This window comes from Podarcis filfolensis, assembly GCF_964270895.1.
Source record: "Podarcis filfolensis genome assembly, chromosome: 6".
NCBI lineage: Eukaryota > Metazoa > Chordata > Lepidosauria > Squamata > Lacertidae > Podarcis > Podarcis filfolensis.
The window spans coordinates 2,279,703-2,303,250 of record NC_139609.1 but is presented as its reverse complement, the minus strand read 5'-3'; the positions used below and the strand labels follow the sequence as shown (position 1 = coordinate 2,303,250).

General features: G+C 45.7%; 1 protein-coding gene across 5 annotated transcripts in view; it reads right to left on the bottom strand.

Annotated features, from left to right (window-relative positions):
• Positions 1 to 23,548, bottom strand: part of RGS8 (regulator of G protein signaling 8) — a 77,415-nt gene that overhangs the window by 39,463 nt on the left and 14,404 nt on the right. For 2 of the 5 annotated variants that reach the window (XM_083621466.1, XM_083621467.1), the window contains exon 1: positions 5,153 to 5,384. The exons of the other annotated variants lie outside the window; for them this stretch is intronic. In XM_083621466.1, the coding sequence (XP_083477592.1) occupies positions 5,153 to 5,260 (108 nt within the window). In that variant the 5' untranslated portion in view covers positions 5,261 to 5,384. Of the gene's footprint in view, positions 1 to 5,152; positions 5,385 to 23,548 lie in introns of those variants that run through there. 5 annotated transcript variants of the gene reach the window in all.

The window sequence follows — 23,548 nt, the reverse complement described above, 5'->3', positions numbered from 1 at the left end:
TAACTGTTGCACCTTATTGTAAGACAATGCACAATACCCAGTGGTTTTTCACTAAAAATATGTTTAAGGGTACTCTCATTTCCCTACTCATATTGAAATTTTGAACAAGAAAGCTAAAAGTGAGCAGGGGGTGAGGAAATGGAAATGAATAAAAGCAACCACCACATGCACACCACACATCCAGCAAGAGTGGGAGGGAGGGGCTTAAATAGAAGTTTTCACAAATCTAACGAAAAACAAAACAAATGGAATGAAAGCAAATAATTGAAGTCGGTGCCATTTGTTGCAGGCACCAAATAAATGACACAAAAAGCCTGCAGCTGAACTGAAGGGGAGTGAATGACCCTGAACATTCATGTAAGTTTGCAAATCAAGATTAAAAAATAAATGCAAACTGGAAGGGAAATAGCACAATTAAAACAAATAGATTAAATGCATTGAAGTTTGTTGATGGTACCAAATCAAAGGATCTCTCCAAACTGGAGATGGTAGATGTGATTCAATGTAAGCAAGGGTAAAGTGAGGTGAATGGGGATAAAAAAAATTATCAACTGTGCACACATAACATTTTATAACAGCATCAATGGAGACCAAATATTTCTGAATTTCTATGGAGTCAATGCATAGTTTTTGCTCCTGGAAAGCACTTCTTGAGAATCTGGATTTGTTCTGAAAACAAAAGTTCATTGCAGCTTGATTCTGTGTTACCCCACAGTGCCTCCATTTGAAAGCACATGAAAACATATATAGGCAACTCTGGCAAAGTGTGTGTCTGTGTGTGCACACATCCACACCAGCCCAATGAAATTGTGGGTGTATACCAAGATTGCAACTTCTAACACTTCCTTCTTTATTCATCTGGGGCAGGATGAGAAAAATATGATAACCTAACCAAGGGGAGGATTTTCAAATGGTATCATGTAACCACATAAATTTTTGTGGACAATTTAGATTTAAAGCAGCATGTTGCAGATGAGCAAGAATGATTCCGGATTAATAAAAGGCATTTTTGTACTATAAATTTCTCATGGGGTCTGAACTGGTGACGACTGACCAGGAATGAGACCTTGTTGTCATAGTGGATGGCTCAATTAAGATGCCATGCTAGGGATAATTAAGAAAGGAATTGAAAATTAAGACTGCCAGCCATCATTATGCAAATCTATGATGTGATCACACATCTAAGAACTCTGTACAATTCTGGTCCCCTCACCTCAAAGAGGACATTACAGTGGCGGAAAAGGCTCAGAAGAGGGCAACCGAAATGAAGAAAGGAGCAAAGTGACTCCTCTACAAGAAAAGGTTACAACATAGGGAATTTTCAGAGAGATATTGCTGGAACTCAGGAGCAGACAGTGAAGCTGAATGTTGGAAGATTCAGGAGAGGCAAAAGAAAGCATGTCTCCACACACTGTATAGTGACACTACGGATTTCACTCCCACAAAAGCTAGTGATGGCCACTTTAAAATTCTCTTTAAAAGAGAAGTCCAGGCTAGGGATTCTTAGGAAAGGAAGTGAAAATAAAATGTGCCAGGATCATAATGCTGTTACAAATTGTTGCCTCAAAAAGGATATTGTACAGCTAGAAAAAGGGCAGAAAAGGGCAATCAGAACAAGGGGGTGGAGCAGTGCCCCGAGGAGTAAAGGGTCCATTGTTTTGGAAAAGAATGTTTAAGTAGGAGCATGAGAAAGGTGTGTGGAATTACGCAGGGCAGGGGGAAAGAGGGCAGAGAGGGACTTCTCTTCCTCTCATCATCTAAGAGCCAGGAGTCATCCAGCCAAATGGAACTGTGGAAGATTCATAGAATCATAGAATCATAGAGTTGGAAGAGACCACAAGGGCCATCGAGTCCAACCCCCTGCCAAGCAGGAAACACCATTAGAGCACTCCTGACATATGGTTGTCAAGCCTCTGCTTAAAGACCTCCAAAGAAGGAGACTCCACCACACTCCTTGGCAGCAAATTCCACTGTCGAACAGCTCTTACTGTCAGGAAGTTCTTCCTAATGTTTAGGTGGAATCTTCTTTCTTGTAGTTTGGATCCATTGCTCCGTGTCCGCTTCTCTGGAGCAGCAGAAAACAACCTTTCTCCCTCCTCTATGTGACATCCTTTTATATATTTGAACATGGCTATCATATCACCCCTTAACCTCCTCTTCTCCAGGCTAAACATGCCCAGCTCCCTTAGCCGTTCCTCATAAGGCATCGTTTCCAGGCCTTTGACCATTTTGGTTGCCCTCCTCTGGACACGTTCCAGTTTGTCAGTGTCCTTCTTGAACTGTGGTGCCCAGAACTGGACACAGTACTCCAGGTGAGGTCTGACCAGAGCAGAATACAGTGGCACTATTACTTCCCTTGATCTAGATGCTATACTCCTATTGATGCAGCCCAGAATTGCATTGGCTTTTTTAGCTGCCGCGTCACACTGTTGGCTCATGTCAAGTTTGTGGTCAACCAAGACTCCTAGATCCTTTTCACATGTACTGCTCTCAAGCCAGGTGTCACCCATCTTGTATTTGTGCCTCAGGACAGACAAAAGGAATGGAATCATAAAATTATAGAACTGCAGAGTTGGACGGGATTTGCTCCTTCCCACCCCGCATGGCTAAGCCAATGGCAAGGAATATTTATTCATTATTATTACTTTATTTCAATAATTTATATACTGCGTTACACTATGGTTTCTAAGTGGTGTACAAAAGAGCCACAAAGGAGAAAAAATATTATTATTAATAATTAGAGAGAGAGAGTCTTCATCAGATACCTAAAGTTTGGTTTGCAAGACTGTTTTGGCCAAGGCATGGTCACCTGCTCTATACCCAAAATCATATATGAAGTCAGCTGCGGGGCGGATAAAGACATAGAGGGGCCAAAAGCAGGTTGCAGGCACCACCAGCCAGCTAATCGTCAACAGATAGTTGGAGTTTGCGCAGTGCCATGTGCTCTGAAGCCCTAACATCAGCTGGTTGTCAGGGCTTGATTACTGGGGCTTCCATCCACACAGTGGATCTGAAAATGGGTACCTTGACAAAATTGTGATGTCAGGTGATTAACAGGTAGGACCCCCCCCCCCATCTGCCAGACCTTACCCATGGGCTGGAGGAAATAACCCAGGTCAGTTTCCCCCACTCCCGGCCTCAATATGGCATTAGCTAGCACAAGATGGTTGCCATAGAAATGGCCAACAAATTGAACAGCTTCAAAAAGGGACTGGACATATTCAATTGTATTTATTTATTCAATTTCTACACCACCCTTCATCTGAGGAACACTAGGCAGTTTACAATCTAAAACCACAAAAATATATAACATAGTAACAAACAAAAACAATACCCCCACCCCAGTTTAAAATTGCTTAATTATGGGAGAAGAGGGATGTTTTTGCCTGGTGCCTAAATATATGCAATGAAGGCGTCAGGGCAGTCTCCCTGGGGTGAGCATTCCACAAAAGGGGAGCCACTATAGAAAAGGCCCGTTCTTGGGTTGCCCCCCTCCAGACCTCTCATGGAGGAGGCACACAAAGAAGGGCCTCAGGTGATGACTGCAGCTTGTATGGGGAGAGGGGATCCTTGAGGTATTGCAGTCCTGAACCATTTAAAGCTTTATAGGTCAACACCAGCACTTCCATGGAGTGCAAGACTATTGATGGCTGCCAGTCATGTTGGCTCTATTATCTCCAGTATCAGATGCAGTATGCAGATACCTCAAGCAGGAGAGCAATACTGTACTCATCCCCTGCCTGCAGGATGCTGGGCAAGACAGGCTCCTCTAATACTCTTACGTAATAGATGAAGTGTTTGTCTCCCGTTTACTTTATCTCAGGGAATTCACTGACAGTCATGGAGAACTCAGGCGCCCAGCATAGTCCCATCTCTTCATGGGCAAAAGATGCCTTTGGGATCCATTTCTTGATTACACTACAGTATTTGGATGTGAACGGCCCGTTACCGAGAGAGGGTTGTACTTCTTGTCATTGTTGTTTTCAAAGAGCAGGAGTCTTGATTATGAGGGTGAACAGGATTGCTCAATTGCTTTCTGGTAACTTTAACAGTTGCAACATGAATACTGGAAATTCACCCAATGAAGCTTTTCTCAGCATGAAGATGGAAGCGGTGGGGAAAATTTACCTTGCTGAATTCCTGCTTGTCACCCAATCTTAAAGACACAAGAACCCTGTAATTCAAAATTAGCAACCCTGCATGTGAGGCAGCCATAAAATTAGGAATAGATGCAGCATATTTGGTGGCCAGTCTCTTCCCTGCCACTGATTTGGGGAAGAAATGTGTCTGTCTTGGTTCTTTCGGCCATGGATATCCATGCAACATTTGCCAGTCCCCTATGATCTAAGGCACTAAAGAAGCAGCCTGCTCGGTGATTTAGCCTCGCCAGCACCTTCCAGTCAGTCTTCTACTTCCTTTTATCTGCAAGCTGTCTCTGTCCCTTGGTGAACTGCCACTGATTCTGCAGCCCACTTGCCTTTCATTCAAAAATTTAAAAAAAGAGAAATGAGGGAGGAGAAGCCAAATCTATGCTGCTGCTGCTGCTAATCACTCCCATTTATCGCAACAGCAGCAGCAGCCAGGCAGGAAAAACAATCTGTCTGTAACTTGTAGAGCTCACTGTCATTCTTGGGGGTTTTTAGTACTGTGTTAATCCTACTCCTCTTATTTTTTTTAGCTATTTTTTGAAAACCTGCGGTTCACCTACCACCACAGAGACTTCCCAGAAAAGCAGTATGATTTGGGGCCGTGTATGCTATCAGCTCTGAAGAAGAGGTGTGAGAGGACTTGTGCATGAGCAGGACTGTCCTTGGCAAATGAGCATCTCTCTCTCTCTCTCTCTCTCTCTCTCTCTCTCTCTCTCTCTCTCTCTCTTCCTTCAGTCATCCTGGAGAGGCTACACACCAATTAACATACTGAGAGGAAATCCACTAAAGTGATCATAATGGAGGGTGACAGTTGAAGAAGGCCCATGCACCCCTCCCTTACCCACCCATTCAGGCCCACTGCCCCACAGAAATTGGTGAGAGGCCAACATCCCCAAATGCCACCGCTCAGGAGATTACATTTGACCAAGAGGTCTGCCGCCCTGTTGCAAAGGCCGCCGCACCAGGCAGCTTCCTTGTCACAACCGCAAGCACCCACCTCCTACCTGTCTCTTAGCGGTCCGCACTGCAGAGGCTGCTTGGCTTGGGCTGGCGCTGGGTGGGCACGGCTCACTGAGGCCCTGGACGACAGAGACTGCGGCCTCCCGGTACATCGGAGAGCTTGAAGGGTGGCCAGCCTGACCACTGCTCTGTCTACGGCAGCCTCAGGAACATGCTGCTGAGTTTGGCTTCTTAGCTCTGCGGCTCCTGAAGAAGAGCTGGTGGAAAAGGAGGGAGGTGGGGGGACGAAAGAAAGAGAGCAGGGAGAGGCGACAGAGTGAGGATGCTCCCTCAGATGTGTGCACAGAGAATTGAAATGCACAAGAGGACTGGGCAGGATAGCACAGGCTCACAGCCTGACTCGCTCTCATTATTCCAGCAGACTGACTCCCGCCTGCCTGAGGCTCACTCCTGCAAAATTCAGCCGTTTCAAGTGCACAATGTTTAGAAGAGGGAGGGTAGGTTCATCCCAAAAGGATCACTGAATTGCATGCAGGGTGTGGGGGTGAGTTGGAGGGTTTCACCTTGCTGTTTGCTGGGATTTCAAGTCCAGCTTTGCCAGAAAAGCAAAAAGGTACATAAGCAAACAGAGATGCTTTGATTTATCTTTCTAGGCTGGCTGTTCCATGGCTGCTGGATTATCCCTTTGTGTGAGCAGGAGGAGGAATTCACACCGTGCTTCTCCTCAGAACAGCCGGGAGAATAATCTGGGCTGCATGGATGCTCCAGACCAGAGCGTGCTGTCAGCACCGGCCTCAGGCATCTAATTAAAACAGTGTTTCATAGGAATCTGGCCTTATATTGAAGCAGAATATTGTCTATATGACCCAGATTTGTCTGTTTCAGCTAGCAGCTCCAAGGTTTCACGCAGGGGTCCGCCTAGCCCAGTGGTTCTCAAACCATTTTCTCTTCACCACACTTTCAGAATAAAAATTTGCTTGCACTAAAAATTTGCTTGCACCAAAAATTTAATTGATAAGAAATACATTGGAAAACAAAAAAGAAAGGATCCTAGCAGTGCTTGATTTATAACACTGAACATAACTACTTTATAATATGATCATGGGGCATCCAGAAAGTAGAAAACAATGCAGCTACATAAAAACATGCATCATTCCCAAAATATAAACGAGCCTCTAACATACAGTGAGGGGGGGTAGTATTTGATCCCCTGCTAAATTTGCCCGTTTGCCCTCTGACAAAGAAATGACCAGTCCATAATTTTAATGGTAGGTTTACTGTAGCTGTGAGAACCAGAATAACAACAGGTAAAACCCCCAGAAGACAAAAGTCAGAGATTGATGTGCATTATAATGAGTGAAATAAGTATTTGATCCCTTTGCAAAAGATGACTTAGTACTTGGTGGCAAAACCCTTGTTGGCAATGACAGAGGTCTGACGTTTCTTGTAGGTGGCCACCAGGTTTGCACACATCTCAGGAGGTATTTTGTCCTCCTTCTCTTTGCAGATCCTCTCCAAGTCAGTAAGATTTCGAGGCTGATGTGTAGCTGCTCGAACCTTCAGCTCCCTCCAACGATTTTCGATGGGATTAAGGTCTGGAAACTGGCTAGGCCACTCCAGGACCTTAATGTGCTTCTTCTTGAGCCACTCCTTTGTTGCCTTGGCTGTGTGTTTTGGGTCATTGTCATGCTGGAATACCCATCCTCGACCCATTTTCAATGCCCTGGCTGAGGGAAGGAGGTGCTCACCCAAGATTTGACGATACATGGTCCAGTCCATCGTCCATCATCCCTTCAATGCGATGAAGGTGTCCTGTCCCCTTAGCAGAAAAACACCCCCAAAGCATAATATGTCCCCCTCCATGTTTGACATGTTCCCCTCCATGTCAAACATGTTCCCCTCCATGTTCTTGGGGTCGTAGGCAGCATTCCTCCTCCTCCAAACACGGCGAGTTGAGTTGATGCCAAAGAGCTCGATTTTGGTCTCATCTGACCACAACACTTTCACCCACTTCTCCTCTGGGTCATTCAGATGTGCATTGGCAAACTGCAGACGGGCCTGTACATGTGCTGTCTTGAGCAAGGGGACCTTGCGGGCTCTGCAAGATCTCAGTCCTTCACGGTGTAGAGTGTTACCAACTGTTTTCAGGGTGACTATGGTCCCAGCTGCCCTGAGATCGTTGACAAGTCCCCCCCCCCCCCGTGTAGTTCTGGGCTGCTTCATCACCGTTCTCATGATCATTGCAGCTCCACGAGATGAGATCTTGCATGGATCCCCAGACCGAAGGAGGTTGACAGTTATTTTGTGTTTCTTCCATTTGAAAATTATTTCACCAACTGTTGTCACCTTCTCACCAAGCTGCTTGGCAATAGTCTTGTAGCCCAGTCCAGCCTTGGGCAGGTCTACAATCTTGTCCCTGACATCCTTGGACAGCTCTTTGGTCTTGGTGGCTAGTTTGGAATCTGCTGGATTGATTGCTTCTGTTGACAGGTGTCTTTTGTACAGGTACTGCAATGAGCTGGGATTACAGGTAAAACCTCTCCCTTACAGCAGGTGCTTCTAATCTCAGCTCCTTACATACAGTGAAGATACCAGGTAGCCTGACATCTGGCTGGTTGATAGGGGATCAAATACTTATTTCACTCATTATAATGCACATCAATCTCTGACTTTTGTCTTCTGGATTTCTGGGGGTTTTCCTGTTGTTCTTCTGTCTCTCACAGCTACAATAAACCTACCATTAAAATTATGGACTGGTCATTTCTTCATCAGAGGGCAAACGGGCAAATTGAAAACTTGTACTTTGCTTCAAACTTGACCATGATGTGCAGTAAAATTGTATTTGTAAGCTCACCAAGAGTTGAAGGAGCATCATGCAATTCTTGGTTGATAGCCATGTCATCAAAGATCACTGCACCATTTTCTGCAGCTTGGTCAACAAGGTCATCTTTTATTTGGACATAAAATCAAGAGGATACAATGTGTTGCTTTTTGCCAGAGGGCTGTCAGTATCAACGGTGTTGCATACAGTCCAAAGAACAAGATTTTATGTTCAAGTTTAAATTTGATCAGCTGCATCAATAGTTTGTTTTAAAACACAGTGGTACCTCAGGTTAAGTACTTAATTCGTTCTGGAGGTCTGCTCTTAACCTGAAACTCTTCTTAACCTGAAGCACCACTTTAGCTAATGGGGCCTCCTGCTGCCGCTGCGCCGCCAGAGCACGATTTCTGTTCCCATCCTGAAGCAAAGTTTTTAACCCGAGGTACTATTTCTGGGTTAGCGGAGTCTGTAACCTGAAGCGTATGTAACCCGAGGTACCACTGTACTGTAAATAGTAGATGTATTGTTGACGCTTCAATTACTAGAAGGTAATGGCTATAGATTTCTTTTAAAGACTCTATTTAGTTTGTTAGACCACTAAACCAGGAAGTGTGCATAAGCAGTCATGATAGCTTATATGTCAGTTCAGTTCTTAGTGTTTAGGCTGGGAGCCTCATGAAATTCCAGGACAAAGAGCCATGTGGGCAGATAGGCAAGTCCACTCCCCCCTCTTGGTGCGGCGGCATTGCGGGACAGCAGAGCTTTCACTGGGGCTCCGACGAGGGAACTTGAACTTCAGTGCCCTTCCTGACAGGCTTTGGGGGCATAAGCCCCCACTGGCTATCAGGAACTGGATCCTAGCCTGCACCCTGCTTTGGCAAATGGGGATGCAGGCTGGGAGTTGGGCTGTGCCAGGGGGCAGAGCCAATGGAGCAGGTAGGCTTCCCTTGGATCTGCCCCTTGCCCCATTTAAGCGCCCACCCTCAGTTTAAGCTAATAGTCAGTGACTTTGCTGTGGCTACAGTGGTCACTGTTCTTGATGGGGCCGGGTAGGAATTTGCCCACTGGGCTAACTGGCTCTCACCCGGTGGTTTTGCCTACCTCATAGCAATTGTCACAGCTGGTTGGGCATTGGGGTAATCCTTTGTTTTGGATGGACAGGAGGTTGTAGTCTCCAGCCACCCCTCCAAACGCGGGGGTATCCCGTTAAAGGGATCCAGGGGAAGTGGCTATGTCTGTGTGCCCAGGCGTGCCCAGGGCCAAAGGCACTCCCCCAGACGGTGGTCCCTGTGGGGGCATACTATTTGATGTAAGTCTCAGGAACCCCCGCCTGGATTGACCTATGCATAACTTCCGGTGGGCGGGCCAGAAATATTTAGATTGCCCCAGTCTAAAGCCAAACCTCTTTCATCTGTATTCAATAAAGTTGTGGCCTGTTTTGACCCAAAACCCAGTCTTATTGGTCTCTTATTTATATGGGTTGGGGTATGGGAAGCCCAATGCCTAGTTCTGCAAGCACTGGAACTCCTGGAGTCTCTCACTGCTTGCAGATTGGGGTGTATGCAACAATATATTATCCGAAATACTGTTGCATTTGTTCCCCATCTGCTCTGAACATGGTTAAAATGGAACATGCCTATACTTGGAAGGAGCTGTGTTGATAGATGGGATTAATATTTTCTCCTTGGAATTTTACTGCAAAATAGAGGCGGGTGTTTTTATTGAATAGTATACGATGGGTGGGTTTCAGAAGAGACCCTCTCTATGCTGTGAATAATTGTTCAATTAAATCTGCAAATTGTGGGTCTCTTCCTTTCGTTTTGAGCTCTTGTCCCAAAGTGGACAAGCACTGTGGAAGTTACAGCCTTCAGCTTAGGCTCTGTGGGGACATTGGGGACATGATTCCACGCCATCCAGAGTGATGCAACTTAAATCACTTTCCACAAACACTTTGCTTGTTCACCTGACAAGCTATTGGTCCCATTCTTCTTAAACACCATCCTGTCTGCCCAGCTCAGCTTTTCCAAAGACACCTTTTCCTGTGAGAGTGAGAACTTTGGGAGTGAGAGTTTGTCAGTTTATTTTGTGTGAAGACATAAACTTAGAGCAAGATGTTAATTTAGGAAGATTTATTTTAAAATGCTCGTGATGCTTATGTAACTGCGAAAAGTCGCAGCAAATTCTATAGCAACATGAAGATAGAAATACGTGTCGCTCCCTGTGTTTTCTTTGGTGCAGGGTGGGGGAATACTTTGAGCCTGCAATCTAGAACCTACCGGTACTTAACTAGGAGTAAGGCCAATTGAACTTTGAATAGAAGTGCATAGGTTCACACTGTGATTCACTCTGGGTTTGTACAAGCGAAGCTGTGTCTGTTCTGCAATTCTGCACAAGCACATAAAGCAGAGAGTTTATGCATCCTGAGAACCTCAACTTCCATCTACTTTTTTAAAAAGTACATTTCCAGCCTCCTTGGACATGGGAGGGAATGCTATCACTAACTGAATTCCAAGTGGACTGGGGAAATACCATTCAGTGATACCCGACCAGCCAAGCACTATTGTCATGGGAGTCGGATCTCCTTCACAGGTGTTCCAGTTGTTCTGATTACTGGACACCAATACAGTTTATAGGGTTTCTATCATCTTATCAGCTAGGGCTGCATCCCAGCTGTTTAGGCTGGAGCAGCTGGCAGTGAAATCACCCCTGGGTCAGATGGACCGAAACAAGCTGGCAATGTTTTGTGAGGAATTGGTTCTAACTTTTTATTTCTGTAACACCCAACTAGCCTTCTGTGATCTTTCACTCTCGTGCAAATTCACCTTCTATATAAACTCTTTTGTTTGATTAAAACAAAGCTGTAATTATCACTTTACGGACTTGGTGGCTTTCAGCTGGCTGGTGAATTCAAAGCAGTTGGCTGTAAACCAGAGCTCCCCACGTTTCATACCCAGGACACAGATTTATTTCCCCCTGAATCAAAATTGGAGGCATCTTTCCCTACACTCTGCAATATATCCCACTTAATAAGTATCTCAGGACTCCCCAGACAGCCTGTTTATTGAGCGTACATCCTGATTTGCTTGCACAAAGTTTAGGCAATGGCTCATCTTTATTGAGTGTTTGTTCCAGTTTGTTTGTGGAGAGGTTACATGACAATCAGCATTTCTCCTGGTTTCATCCTGATTTGCTTGCATGAGTGTTAAATGACCTCCCATCAGTCAATTGTTTATCCCACACTTTTTTGTGAATTTCTCTTTCATTATCCTAGCTGCAAGAAGTCCATTTTTAAAAAGTAGATTTGTTGTGTTCGAGAGCTTGAATCCACTGTAATTGTACAAACCTACATCCCTGGTATGTGATTGATTCCCTCACACAAAATGCTGCCGTTCTGGAGGTGACCCTGCTCTCCTCTTTGACCTGTCAGTCATGGCTCAGGGATAGGTCTGGATGGGGAAGGGGGCTTGCAGTGATTTTTAGGAAGTCATTAGCTTACACCAGGCATTCTGTTGAGAAGACCCAGTTCTCTGAGTGCATGTTCTGGAAGTTGGGCAATAGGGGCAGTACAGGATTCCTATTGGTGTACCGACCTCCCCGCTGCACCAAGGATTCCCTGCCTGAGCTGCTTCAGGTCGTGGCAGATGTTCTCCTGGAAACACCTAGTTTGATTGTCCTAGGGGATTTTAACATCCATGCTGAGACGACCTTACAAGGGGCAGCTTGGGACTTTGTGGAAAGCATGGCCTCCATGGGGCTGTCCCTGAATAAGTTTGGCCCAACTCATGGTTATGAACATGCCTTAGACCTGGTGTTCACCTCTGTGGATGTGGGTGATCTGACAATCAATTATCCTTAATATACTACATTTTTATATCTTACTTTCACTAATATATGCACTTTTGTGAACCCTGGTTAAAGAACTGCATCACAAAATTTGGGTCAGTGTGAATTTCCAAGGATTAACTGTGTTTTGGTTTGCCTAGCTTTTTGAAAAGGGTGGATTTGATAGAAGCACATTTAGTTGTGAATTTATTCCCCATCAATACATACAACACATGCCAGAGATCAAATGTTGAGAAAACTTCTCCAGTATTTGGAGAAGAGAGTGGCAGCAAAACTTGCTTTACTGTTTCATCCACTGATGTTTATTTTTATCTTTATCTTAAATCATGAATATGCAAACTTACAAGAAGCTTTTCTCAAGAGGCAAAGGCCCTGAAAACACTGCCAAGGGTATTTTCCTGAAAGGCTCTATAATGAGAAGGCATTTTGCCCAGAAGACAGTTCCTAGAATTTGCAGCAGAAAATCTGTTATTAAGGGAAATCTTCCATGGAGGCATTTATCGTAAGTACCATAATTTACTACAGTGGTACCTCTGGTTAAGAACTTAATTCGTTCCGGAGGTCCGTTCTTAACCTGAAACTGTTCTTAACCTGAAGCACCACTTTAGCTAATGGGGCCTCCTGCTGCTGCCGTGCCGCCGGAGCACAATTTCTGTTCTCATCCTGAAGCAAAGTTCTTAACCCGAGGTACTATTTCTGGGTTAGCGGAGTCTATAACCAGAAGGGTCTGTAATCTGAAGCATCTGTAACCTGAGGTACCACTGTATATGAAACCGGGTTTTCAATTTTGTAGTTGAAATTTGAAAGATGGTTGAATCCTGACAAGACAGAAGTACTGTTTTGGGGGGACAGGGGGCGGGTGTGTATAGAGGACTCCCTGGTCTTCAGTGGGGTAACTGTGCCTCTGAAGGACCAGGTGCGCAGCCTGGGAGTCATTCTGGACTCACAGCTGTCCATGGAGCACAGGTCAGTTCTGTGTCCAGGGCAGCTGTTTACCAGCTCCATCTGGTACGCAGGATGAGACCCCAGCTGACCTCAGCTTGTCTTGCCAGAGTGGTGCATGCTCTGGTTATCTCCCGCTTGGACTCCTGCCATGCGCTCTATGTGGGGCTACCTTGGAAAGTGACCCAGAAACTACAATTAATCCAGAATGCGGCAGCTAGACTGGTGACTGGGAGCAGCCGCCGAGACCACATAACACCAGTCTTGAAAGACCTACATTGGCTCCTAGGACGTTTCCGAGCTCAATTCAAAGTGTTGGTGCTGACCTTTAAAGCCCTAAATGGCCTCAGTCCAGTATACCTGAAGGAGCATCTCCACCCCCATCGTTCTGCCTGGACACTGAGGTCCAGCTCCGAGGGCCTTCTGGTGGTTCCCTCATTGCGAGAAGCCAAGTTACAGGGAACCAGGCAGATGGCCTTCTTGGTAGTGAGTGGCGCCTGCCCTATGGAATGCCCTCCTCTCAGATGTCAAAGAAATAAACAACTATCTGACTTTTAGAAGACATCTGAAGGCAGCCCTTTGTAGGGAAGTTTTATAATATTTGATGAATTATTGTATTTTAATCTTTGTTGGAAGCCGCCCAGGATGGCTGCGGAAACCCAGCCAGTTGGGCGGGGTATAAATAATATATAATTATTATTATTATTTCTCAAGAATTGGTAATAATCTGCCTAATAATCGGTTCTCATTCAACTTGACAAATGTTGTGCAACATTCATGATTCTCTCCCCACCCCCGTCCTAATTTGCAATTAATAACACACTACTCAACCTCTTATACACGAAACAATGCTTATACGAATATGGAGATAAAAGCGCTAGACTTTTGGCAAACAGATGTTAAAAATATAAATCTAAATCAAGGGTACACAGTAATCAAAAAAGCAATGGCACCAAAACATTCTCTCCTAAAGACATCTACTCAGACTTTTATTCTAATTTTTTGTTGTTGACTTTTTCTTTACTTGTTGGCACCTGTCTATCTCAGGAGACAATGGAGGAATGTCCCTTGAGAAGTAAAGGCAAACTGTTGGAAGGTTGCAGAGCCTGCTGTGGCTGTAGAGACCGAAGAGGGAGAGACATGCCTTGTTGCAGCCGGGGCAGAGGAAGACGTCCAGTTGTGCTGCTGCAGATGCTGCAGATGCACCATGGCCTTTCTTCTCTCCTTTCCTCTCAGTTGTCACTAAGTTTCCCAAAGAAACATCACACACTTTTCTCTCTCTCTTGGAGCGGAAGAATCTTCTCAGAAGTCGTGGAGAATGGGGCTGCCATATACCCAGGGTGTTCTTTATTTTGCTGTGGGTCCCCCCCCCATTAACTTTAAAACAAGGATCCTGCCCCACTCATGGTGGGGCAAAGGCCCCCTCAGCCACTTCCCATTGCCTTGGCTTCCCACAATGGCGCAAGAGTGGTTCATGTCACATTATGCTGCTCCCACAGCATTTCAGAAAGCACCAGCGGTGGAGAAGGCCGTCCCCCTGTGAGTTTAAGTTTCTTGAGAGAGAGCAGAAAAACACTTGGGTATTGTCGGCCAAGGGGTGTTAAAGACGGATATAACTTTCTTTATGTATGCTACAACAGCAGCTAGAATACTCATTGCGAAGTACTGGAAGACGCAAGAACTACCCACACTGGAAGAATGGCAGATGAAGGTGATAGACTATATGGGCTTGGCAGAAATGACGAGCAGAATCCGAAACCAGGGAAGAGAAGCAGCGCAAGAAGAATGGAAAAAATTCAAGGACTATTTAAAGAAATATCACAAAGTTAATGAAAGTTAGAATGATGTTGGACTGGAAAGTAAATGGTTACTATTAGCAATGGTTAAGACAAGGAAAATAAGGAAGAATAGTCTAAATTTAAATTAAAATAAGGGAAGATTTGCTGAACAATCGATAAGAATTTGGAATACAGAAAGGGGAGGCATGAGGAAGTCGGGGAAGATAGGATATGAAATCAGGATATGAAATGATACATGTTTTTTGTTTTGTTTTTGTTTTTGTATGTTTATGTTTGTTGTATTGTGTTTATATGGAAAAATAAAAATATTTTTTTTAAAAAAAAAAAGAAAAAGAAAAACACAACCCCAGGTTCAATGGGCAGCAGTCCCTGCCTGTAACTGTTTCGGATAATCCTTCTCCTTCTATTGATTTTGGTGGGGCTTCAGTCCACCCCAAACCAACCTGGAAGTGGCTAAAAAAGGGAATTTGCAGAATGTTTGGCACAATTCTTTTTAATGAAGAAACAATCACTTTTCAGATTGAACTAATTTCCACGAAAAACCAACCTTTGCTCAACTGTAGGTTATAACTTCTTTATCTGATATCTAGAAACTGCTGGAGTTGGAACAAGGAACCTTCACAACCGAGGAAATGCTTTATTACAAAGGAATGCTTTGTGGCCCAGTGCATTCTGCGTAGACTTTCTTCCAGGAGGCAGCAAAAATAACAGTATATCATGAGAGAATGGAATAACCTGAGTTGCCCTCAAATAAGTTTTTTTCACCACATGGGGCTACAATATTTCTTCAGCATATGCTGTTTCTTACAACATAATAAGCTATTCTCAGCTTTCTACTACCTCAGATTTCTAGGACCTCAAATTGTGACCTATGAACCACTGGGGATCTATAAGTTACACTCAGGTGGATCATTCAAAGATACCTGAGCTTAGCCTTGCATTTGATTTATGTTTTCTGATGAATCAGATGAAGGCTGTGTTTGACTAGGCAAGATTACTGAACAGGCTAAAAAGGCCTTTGAGGCCTCTGGTTTTCATATGTATTTTGTGCTTTCATTTTGTATTTTTATGCTGTAAATGGCCCTGTGATCTTAGGATGAAGGGCAGTATGTACATTTTAAATAACAGCAACAACTTTTTTCTTCATCCATCACATCTGAAAGGCAAGTCTGCAGTTATTAAAATATGAGTTATGTATGAACATTCATTTGTACACATGTGTATTAAGATGTCCCCCAAGATGTGCAGCAATTTTCAAGTGGTCTGCATAAGAACTGCTGCTCTATTGACTGACGCTGCCCCCCCCCCAATTTCTTTTTTGTTATTACATAAGCATCTCTTTCATCACGACAAAAATCACAGGTAGATAAATGCACAAGATGTAGAACACTGAAGTAAGCTCTAGGTGACTAGCTTCTTCTCTGATATACAAACAGTAAATTGTCTTACCTATAAAAGGAAATATTTTCCCTGTGGTGATTTTCCATTTGATTTATATTCATTATTGCAAAGCCAACTTGAGTACAATGCAAACTAGTGTCACAAGAACATTCAGCAGCTAAGAGGGATCACTATGGCAGAGGAGGGAGTGTTGTCCGGAAGAGCTGCGTGGGTGTCACAATATGCAGCGTATGTCATAATGACGCTGCCAAGAAGTTAAAGGATCTGAAAGCATGCCCTCTCCCCAACCCTCCATGTTGTTAGAATTCCTGATCTATGATTGCAGTCATAGGATTGTTGTCTAGCACATGACGGTGTATGTTTTGACTCCACAGAGTGGGAAGTGATGGAGACAGGATGTTTGTGTTAGTGTGTTCCATGAAGTGGGACTATTGTCCTTTGTTCTTTTCCTCTTTGCTGTCTGATGCTAGAGAGAGAGGGAGCCATGTTGCTGTGCTCCGTGTGTGTTTATATGTAAATAAAGTAGATTAGCCAAAATGACGAGTTGCTGAGTTCTGGTACACAACTGCGAAATACTCTGCAGATCTGTAAGTGTGCTGATGTTTTTTGGCATCAGTCACTGTGATGTTCAGGCAGAAGAAAGCTTTTGAAGCTCCCAAACGATCGGCCAGGAGGGGGAGAACATGCCAGGGTCCTACTCGAGTGTAGGCTGAACTCCTGACACATGTGTATCTCCTCTTCCAATGAGCAACTACATCAACCATCCTCTTCTGCTGGTGGAACCATCACTCGAACTGCTGTATGATTAAAAACCAGGGGCTAAACTGTCTAACACCACAATCCTTTTCAGAAATGTCAACTTTGTTTTTGAATACTTGTGTGGATACAGTGGTACCTTGGTTCTCAAACACCTTGGTACTCAAACAACTTGGAACCCAAACACTGCAAACCCAGAAGTAAGTGTTCCAGTTTGCAAACTTTTTTAAAAGCCGAACATGCTCCATTTTGAGTGCCATGCTTCTGTTATGAGTGTTACACTGAGGTCTGTCTATTTTTGCTATTTATTTTGCATTTTTGCGGCTTTTTTGCTTTGTTTTTGTGACTATGTGGAACCCAGTTCAGCTGCTGATTGAGTGTGTGACTACAGTACATTATTTATTGCTTTCATTTTATGGATCAATGGTCTTATTAGATAGTAAAATTCATGTTTAATTGCTGTTTTAGGAGTTTTTTTTAAGAGTCTGGAACGGATTAATCTATTTTGCATTACTTTCTATGGGAAAGCGCACCTTGATTTTGGAACACTTTGGTTTTGGAACGGACTTCCGAAACGGATTAAGTTTGAGAACCAAGGTACCACTATACTCCTTTTCACTTTCTCCATGTTCAGCCCAATACATTTTGGCACCTGAGGTGAATCACAAAGTGGCACCCCCACCCTGACCAGGAAGGAAGGGGGGAGTGAAGATCTGCATCAGCAATAAAGGGGGAGCGAAGATCTACACCGGGAACAAGGGGGGCAGAGGTGCCTCCTACTTGCCAAGAGGCCGCTGTAGAGGTGGAAAGGGAGGGCACTGCCAAGGAGGTGGCAGATCTGACTTTCAAGGAGCATGCCACTGCTGTTGCTGCTACTGCAGCAGGAGCTGCAGCAGCGGGCAATTTGTTCTGCGGATCCTGCTGCCTGAGGCGGTCGCCTCCCCTTGCCTTATGGGTTGGCCAGCCCTGACTTTGTCCATAGATGTGGGTGGGCAGGCAGAAAGTGCATCCAGTAGGCTTGCACTGAACCAAGTTGCATATCTGAGCTCACCCGTGGTGCTCCACACCCATGTTTAGATCATGGCTATAAAGCAATGATAGGGACTGACAGGCACTCAAGGCATCATGCAGGTAAATTTTTATTTCATTCCCTTTTTTTTGTTGAAGGTGTTATACATTATCCCTTCTCTCACACATTTTTTCTTTACAACAATCCTGTGAGGTAGGTTAGGCTGAGAGGTTGCAATTGGCTCAAGGTGACAGATGTAAATGTGTATATGATGTATATGTGTGCAGGAAATCATACAGGGGAGAATCTTTAAGATGTAGAATAGAATGTCCCTATTTCCATTGGATGATTGTTGGAGGATATGGGATGCTAGGACATGACTGAAGCCTTTCATGAGTTGAGACCACCCCTAGGCTCTGCCCTGTCCTTGAGGAGTCCATAAAACTCAGGCCTCCGGCTTCAAGAGTCCCCTCCAGGCTCATAACCTGCTTTGACAGAATGATGTGGGTGTGGTGATCCCTGGCATTTAGTGGGTCAGGACCTGAGGCTGTGGACACTGGATAGCCTGATTCAGGAGTCCCTAGACCAGTGGTTTTCAGCAAGTTTGCTATGGCACCCTGGGGTGCTGTGGGCAACCCTGGCCTCTGTCCCTCTTTCCTTCCCTCCCTCCTCTGAGGCTCTCTTGTGTCTCTGCCCCCCAAAGGCTGGCACAGTTGTTTGTGGCAGCAGCCCTGGTTGTAAGCTCCGTAGGTGAATGGTGCCTCTGGGGCTGGCCAGGGGGTGCTGGTTGCCAGGAGCTGAGGCAGCCTTGGAGTAAGCCAGCAAGGGGGTGAGGGAGCCCAGCCAGCCAGTCCACTAACCCTTCCTGTTGGAAATGGGCAGACAAGTGGGAGGCTGGGCAGGCAGGCAGGCGCTGCCCTGGCCTTCCTGGTGCTTGCTGTGTGCAAGGCTTGCCTGGGAGGTGAGTGCCTGGTGCCGAAGGGGAGCCTTTCCGCCATGCAGGCCCAGCAGCGCCTGCTGCTGCCTCTGCTGCCTCCCAAGGTGAGTAAGGTGCTGGCCTCACATTCACCTTCGGCCACTTTCCATTGAGCCACTAAGGCTGGGGGCATCCTCTTCCCAGGCAGTGTGAGGAAGCACCTCTCTTTTGGGCAGGGGGGTGGCTCAGAGACAGGGGCATCACAAGGGGGGGGTGAGGTCTGACCTGGGTGTCATGCCTGGGGAGGGGTGACAAAATCCCCCTGGGTGGATCGGCGTGGTGGTGGTCGCACCCCCGGCAGGCAGATTTTCACAATTGGTGTGATTATCGCCGTGAAAATCCACCCGCTGATTGTGCAAATACAGTCGGCGATTAGCCTGGCACCCCCCGGTGGGCGGTGCTCGTATCCCCGGCGGGCGGCGCTGGCACCTCCAAAAGGCAGTGCTCACTGACACGGTTTTATGTACCATCCCTAAAAATAGCTCAACAACTCTGGGCAACCTTCCCAAAAATTGCAATGTGGAGGGGGGTGACCAAAAAAAAATTGCACCAGGAACCACCTGACCTTGCTACGCCTCTGCTCAGAGACCAGGGGCGGTGGCAGCTGCTTCCCAGAGTACTCCCAAGGAGAGCTGGGGGAACCCTCCACAAGAGAGGGTGTTCGAAAAAGGGTGAGAGGCTGCCAACTCAGCAGGCAAGGGGGGACATAACTTGGCTCCTGAGGCTTGGGGGGCATTTCCCCACAGGGAAGCCGCAGAAAAAATGTAGTTGGCCAAAAAGGTTAAGAACCTCTGCCCTAGATCAGGGGCCCCAATCCTACTAGCACTAGCTCAGCCGTCTCCTCAGCCATGTCAGAATCAGAGCCCAGAGTGCTGCTCAGGGTGAGGTTCCTGGCACAATGCCCCCTTCACAACCCTCCTCCATTAATTTTGGGTGTTGACTGCACAAGAAAGGTAGGGAGAAGAGATGGAATCCCAATGGCTCCCCATCAGGTACACAATGAACGTCCAATATTTGGACACAGCAGTCAAGTAACATTGTCAACAGGGATACAGGAGAGCAAAGAACACAATTTGAACTATTAAGGGGCTAGCTTGTCTTCTCCTTCCCTCAACTTGAATTGTTTACACCTTTTCAGAGGAAATTCATCAGATTCTCCCATCTTTTATGTGCAGAGATGCATTTCCTGCCTTGTGCGTCCTCCTTCCTTCCCTGTGAGTCACTGATCAAAGCTACACAGTGAGCCATTTCCTCAAGCCAGCTTTCATCTCTTCCCTAGCGCAATGGCACCATTGGAAATGCGGTTACCTGGCAACAGTAATGCTGATTTTTACTGCAAATATTGCCCCCCTCCCTCCTTGCCCCAAGCAGCGGAGCCCAAAAAGGCCTATTAATAGCAGCACCAGAAGAGGCATCCAACGGAAAACAGATTTCAGATCTTTGTGCCATTTGCTGGACCCTTCTAGAAATAGTTTTTAAACACAGCTGAGTGGAGGACATGATCACTGCCCGTTTACCATTCAGAGCTCCTCGCTTTGGAGTCTTCCTAGAAGAGGGGGAAGAGAGGATAAATGGCTGGCTAGACCTAACAACAAAGGTGTGCCCACAGCTATTACCTTCTCAAGATAGGACTATTAATTTTATTTAGTTATTTAAAATATGTTGATTGATTGGTGGTGGCAGTGGTGATGGTAGTAGTTGTTTCTACCAGTGTTTTCGCTTGGCAAGGCGCATGCAAGCCTCCTCACGTTCACGCAGCCAACACGTCTCTGAGGTAGCAAGACCCTGTTCTGCCAGGGGAAACCCTCTTTGGGCGTCACTCCTGTGAAATGAGGGGCAACCAGGGAGGGTGAAAGGGGTTGTGGGCTGGCACGTTTAGCCTTACATACCCTCCAACATTTCTCCGATAAAAATAGGGACGTGGGTGGTGCTGTGGCCTAAACCACTGAACCTCTTGAGGTTGCCAATTGGAAGGTCGGCGGTTCAAATCCCTGTGACGAGGTGAGCTCCCGTTGCTCCGTCCCAGCTCCTGCCAATACCTAGATAAATAGGTACTGCTCAAGCAGGAAGGTAAATGCCATTTCCGTGCACTGCTCTGGTTTGCCAGAAGCGGCTTAGTCATGCCGGCCACATGATCCGGAAAAACTGCCTGTGGACAAACGTCGGCTCCCTTGGCCAGTAAAGTGAGATGAGCGTCGCAACCCCAGAGTCGTTCGCGACTGGACTGTCAGGGTTCATTTACCTTTACCTTTATTTTACATCAGGAAGCTTCTCCCGTGTTCGATCTTGGCATACACATATGCATCTCTAGTATATGTCTGTCACCTTGAGCCAATTACAATCTCTCCACCTAACCTACCTCACAGGGTTGTTGTAAAGAAAAAAATGTGTGATTAATTTTCAAGACTTTATTATGAAGTTAAAGTAACACTCTTGTAGTAAATATTAATAAAATTCAGGGGAGACATATCAGGGTTCACAGTCATTACCTCATAAAATAAAGTGCTAAAAATACACATTAAGTTAATATTTTCCCAATAATATACATTTGAACATAAGACCATTGAAAGTTTGTATGGATCAGGCAAATTTAGTATGTATGCACTTTAACAGGACCAGTGGCGTAGCGTGGGTTGTCAGCACCCGGGGCAAGGCAAGTAATTTGCACCCCCTAACCCGTGGATTTGCGCCCCCTAACCCGTGGATTTGCGCCCGGTGCGGCCGGCCCCCCCTGCACCCCCCACGCTACGCCACTGAACAGGACAACATAGAAACAGCTTTGACATCTGAGTAATGGGGGGGATGACCCAAAGACTTTACATTTTGCATCATTTATTTGTTTTAGTATTTTAAAACTAAAACCACCTTGGCAGAAAGGCACAATATAAATGCAATAAATAAGTAAATAAATACATTTGTAAGTAAACATATATCACTTCACCATAAGTATCTTAGCGTATGTTCCCTCAAGGAAGTTGTACCTAAAGGCTGACTCCAGAAGTTTTTCCAGCTTGGAGAAGTGAAACACGAAACAGTATTTTGCATAAAACGATTCAGTGCAAACAGAGGTAGAATATGACTAATAGATCTTTTCCATCAATTAATTCCTGGTCTATGAATAAATCAGCTAGGCCACATAGCAAAGCAGATTTTTAGCTGCAAATCGCCATTGTGTGGCTAAATTTAGAACTACAAGTGCAAGGCAGGATAAAGATGGCAGGAAGTAAATCTGTATTTCTTTGTGCTGAGGTAAGAGAGAAGTTGTGTGGCCTGCCACTGTTTTCATACCATAGCAGAGCAGGCTCAGCTGTAAAAGCAGTTGAGGCATATTTCTAGGAGAGCAGGCATCAAGGAGCCAGTGTTGGAAGCAGCTCATGAGGTCAGGCTCTGAAGCTGTGCTGGAATGGCCAAGTCCCCATAATTCAAAGTGTTGGTGTTGGTCTCAAAGCAGCTCACATTCTCCTTTCCCTTCCTCCCCCACAACAAACACTCTGTGAGGTGAGTGGGGCTGAGAGACTTCAGAGAAGTGTGACTGGCCCAAGGTCTCCCAGCAGCTGCATGTGGAGGAGCGGAGACGCGAACCCAATTCCCCAGATTACGAGTCTACCGCTCTTAACCACACACCACACTGGCTCACCACAGTATACCTGAAGGAGCGTCTCCACCGCCATAGCTTTTCCTGGACACTGAGGTCCAGCGCCGAGGGCCTTCTGGCGGTTCCCTCCCTGCAAGAAGCCAAGTTACAGGGAACCAGGCAGAGGGCCTTCTTGGTGGTGGCGCCTGCCCTGTGGAACGCCCTCCCATCAGGTGTCAAAGAGAATAACAACTACCAGACTTTCAGAAGACATCTAAATGCAGCCATGTATAGGGAAGCTTTTAATGTTTAATAGGTTATTGTATTTTAGTGTTTTGTTGGAAGTTGCCCAGATGGGCAGGGTATAAATTATTATTATTATTATTATTATTATTATTATTATTATTATTATTAAAATTGAGAGTGCATTTCAGACTCTTCAACCAACAGCCACAGCTCCCAAGATTCTATGGGGAAGGCCATGACTCTTTAAAGTGGTATGATGCTCCTTTCAAGGTATTGTGCAGATGGGGCCACAGTCTCAAAATGCAAGGAGGCAGCCTTAGGCACTGAGCCATCCATATCCTGCCACAATTGTCCTTTAGCCCGTAGGATGACAAAGATGGAAGGCAGCCTCAGGCCCATTGTTATGAGTTTGTGGGTGCCAGACCCATCTATCCTTGGACCCAAGAGGTGTTAGAATTTAACCAAGGCTTGGTCTCACTCCAAAAAGCTCTGTTTCCCAAAAGACAGGATGCCATGTATGTTTACGCTTGTTTGGAACCCTTAGATGGTGGTGGGAGAGAGGGATTGGGGAAATGGTTAAGCACCTGCATTCCCACAATCACCTCCACCCTGCTACTTCTGCTCCCCTGTTCACCCTCCAGAAGCAGCTGTTCCCAATGCAGTGTTAGAGAGGGAGATCTGATGTTGGATCCTCTCCCCTCACTGCTGCCAGATCCTCCAGTGTCCTGACATGGCTGATGTCTTAGCTCCAAAGCTGGTTGGATCAAAGTGAGGGGCATTTTGGGGGGGTGCTGTGGGAGGATCAGGAGGTGGCTTCTATCTGAAGGAAACAAAGCTGCCCTGGGATGACCTCAAACCAGGAAGAAAGGTAGACATGCTCAACTGTATGTCAAAATCTCTCCCTCCCATTGTTTCCAGCCCAGAAATGGGTGGGGAAATGTGGTGTGATCCTGTCACTTTCACTTCCACCCCAGCATCTCAAGCTGAGCAGAACACAGGATACGGCTTTTCAACTACCTTCAGATTTCCCACCCACCTAGCTTAAGATGGCTGCCTTACTACAGTGGTACCTC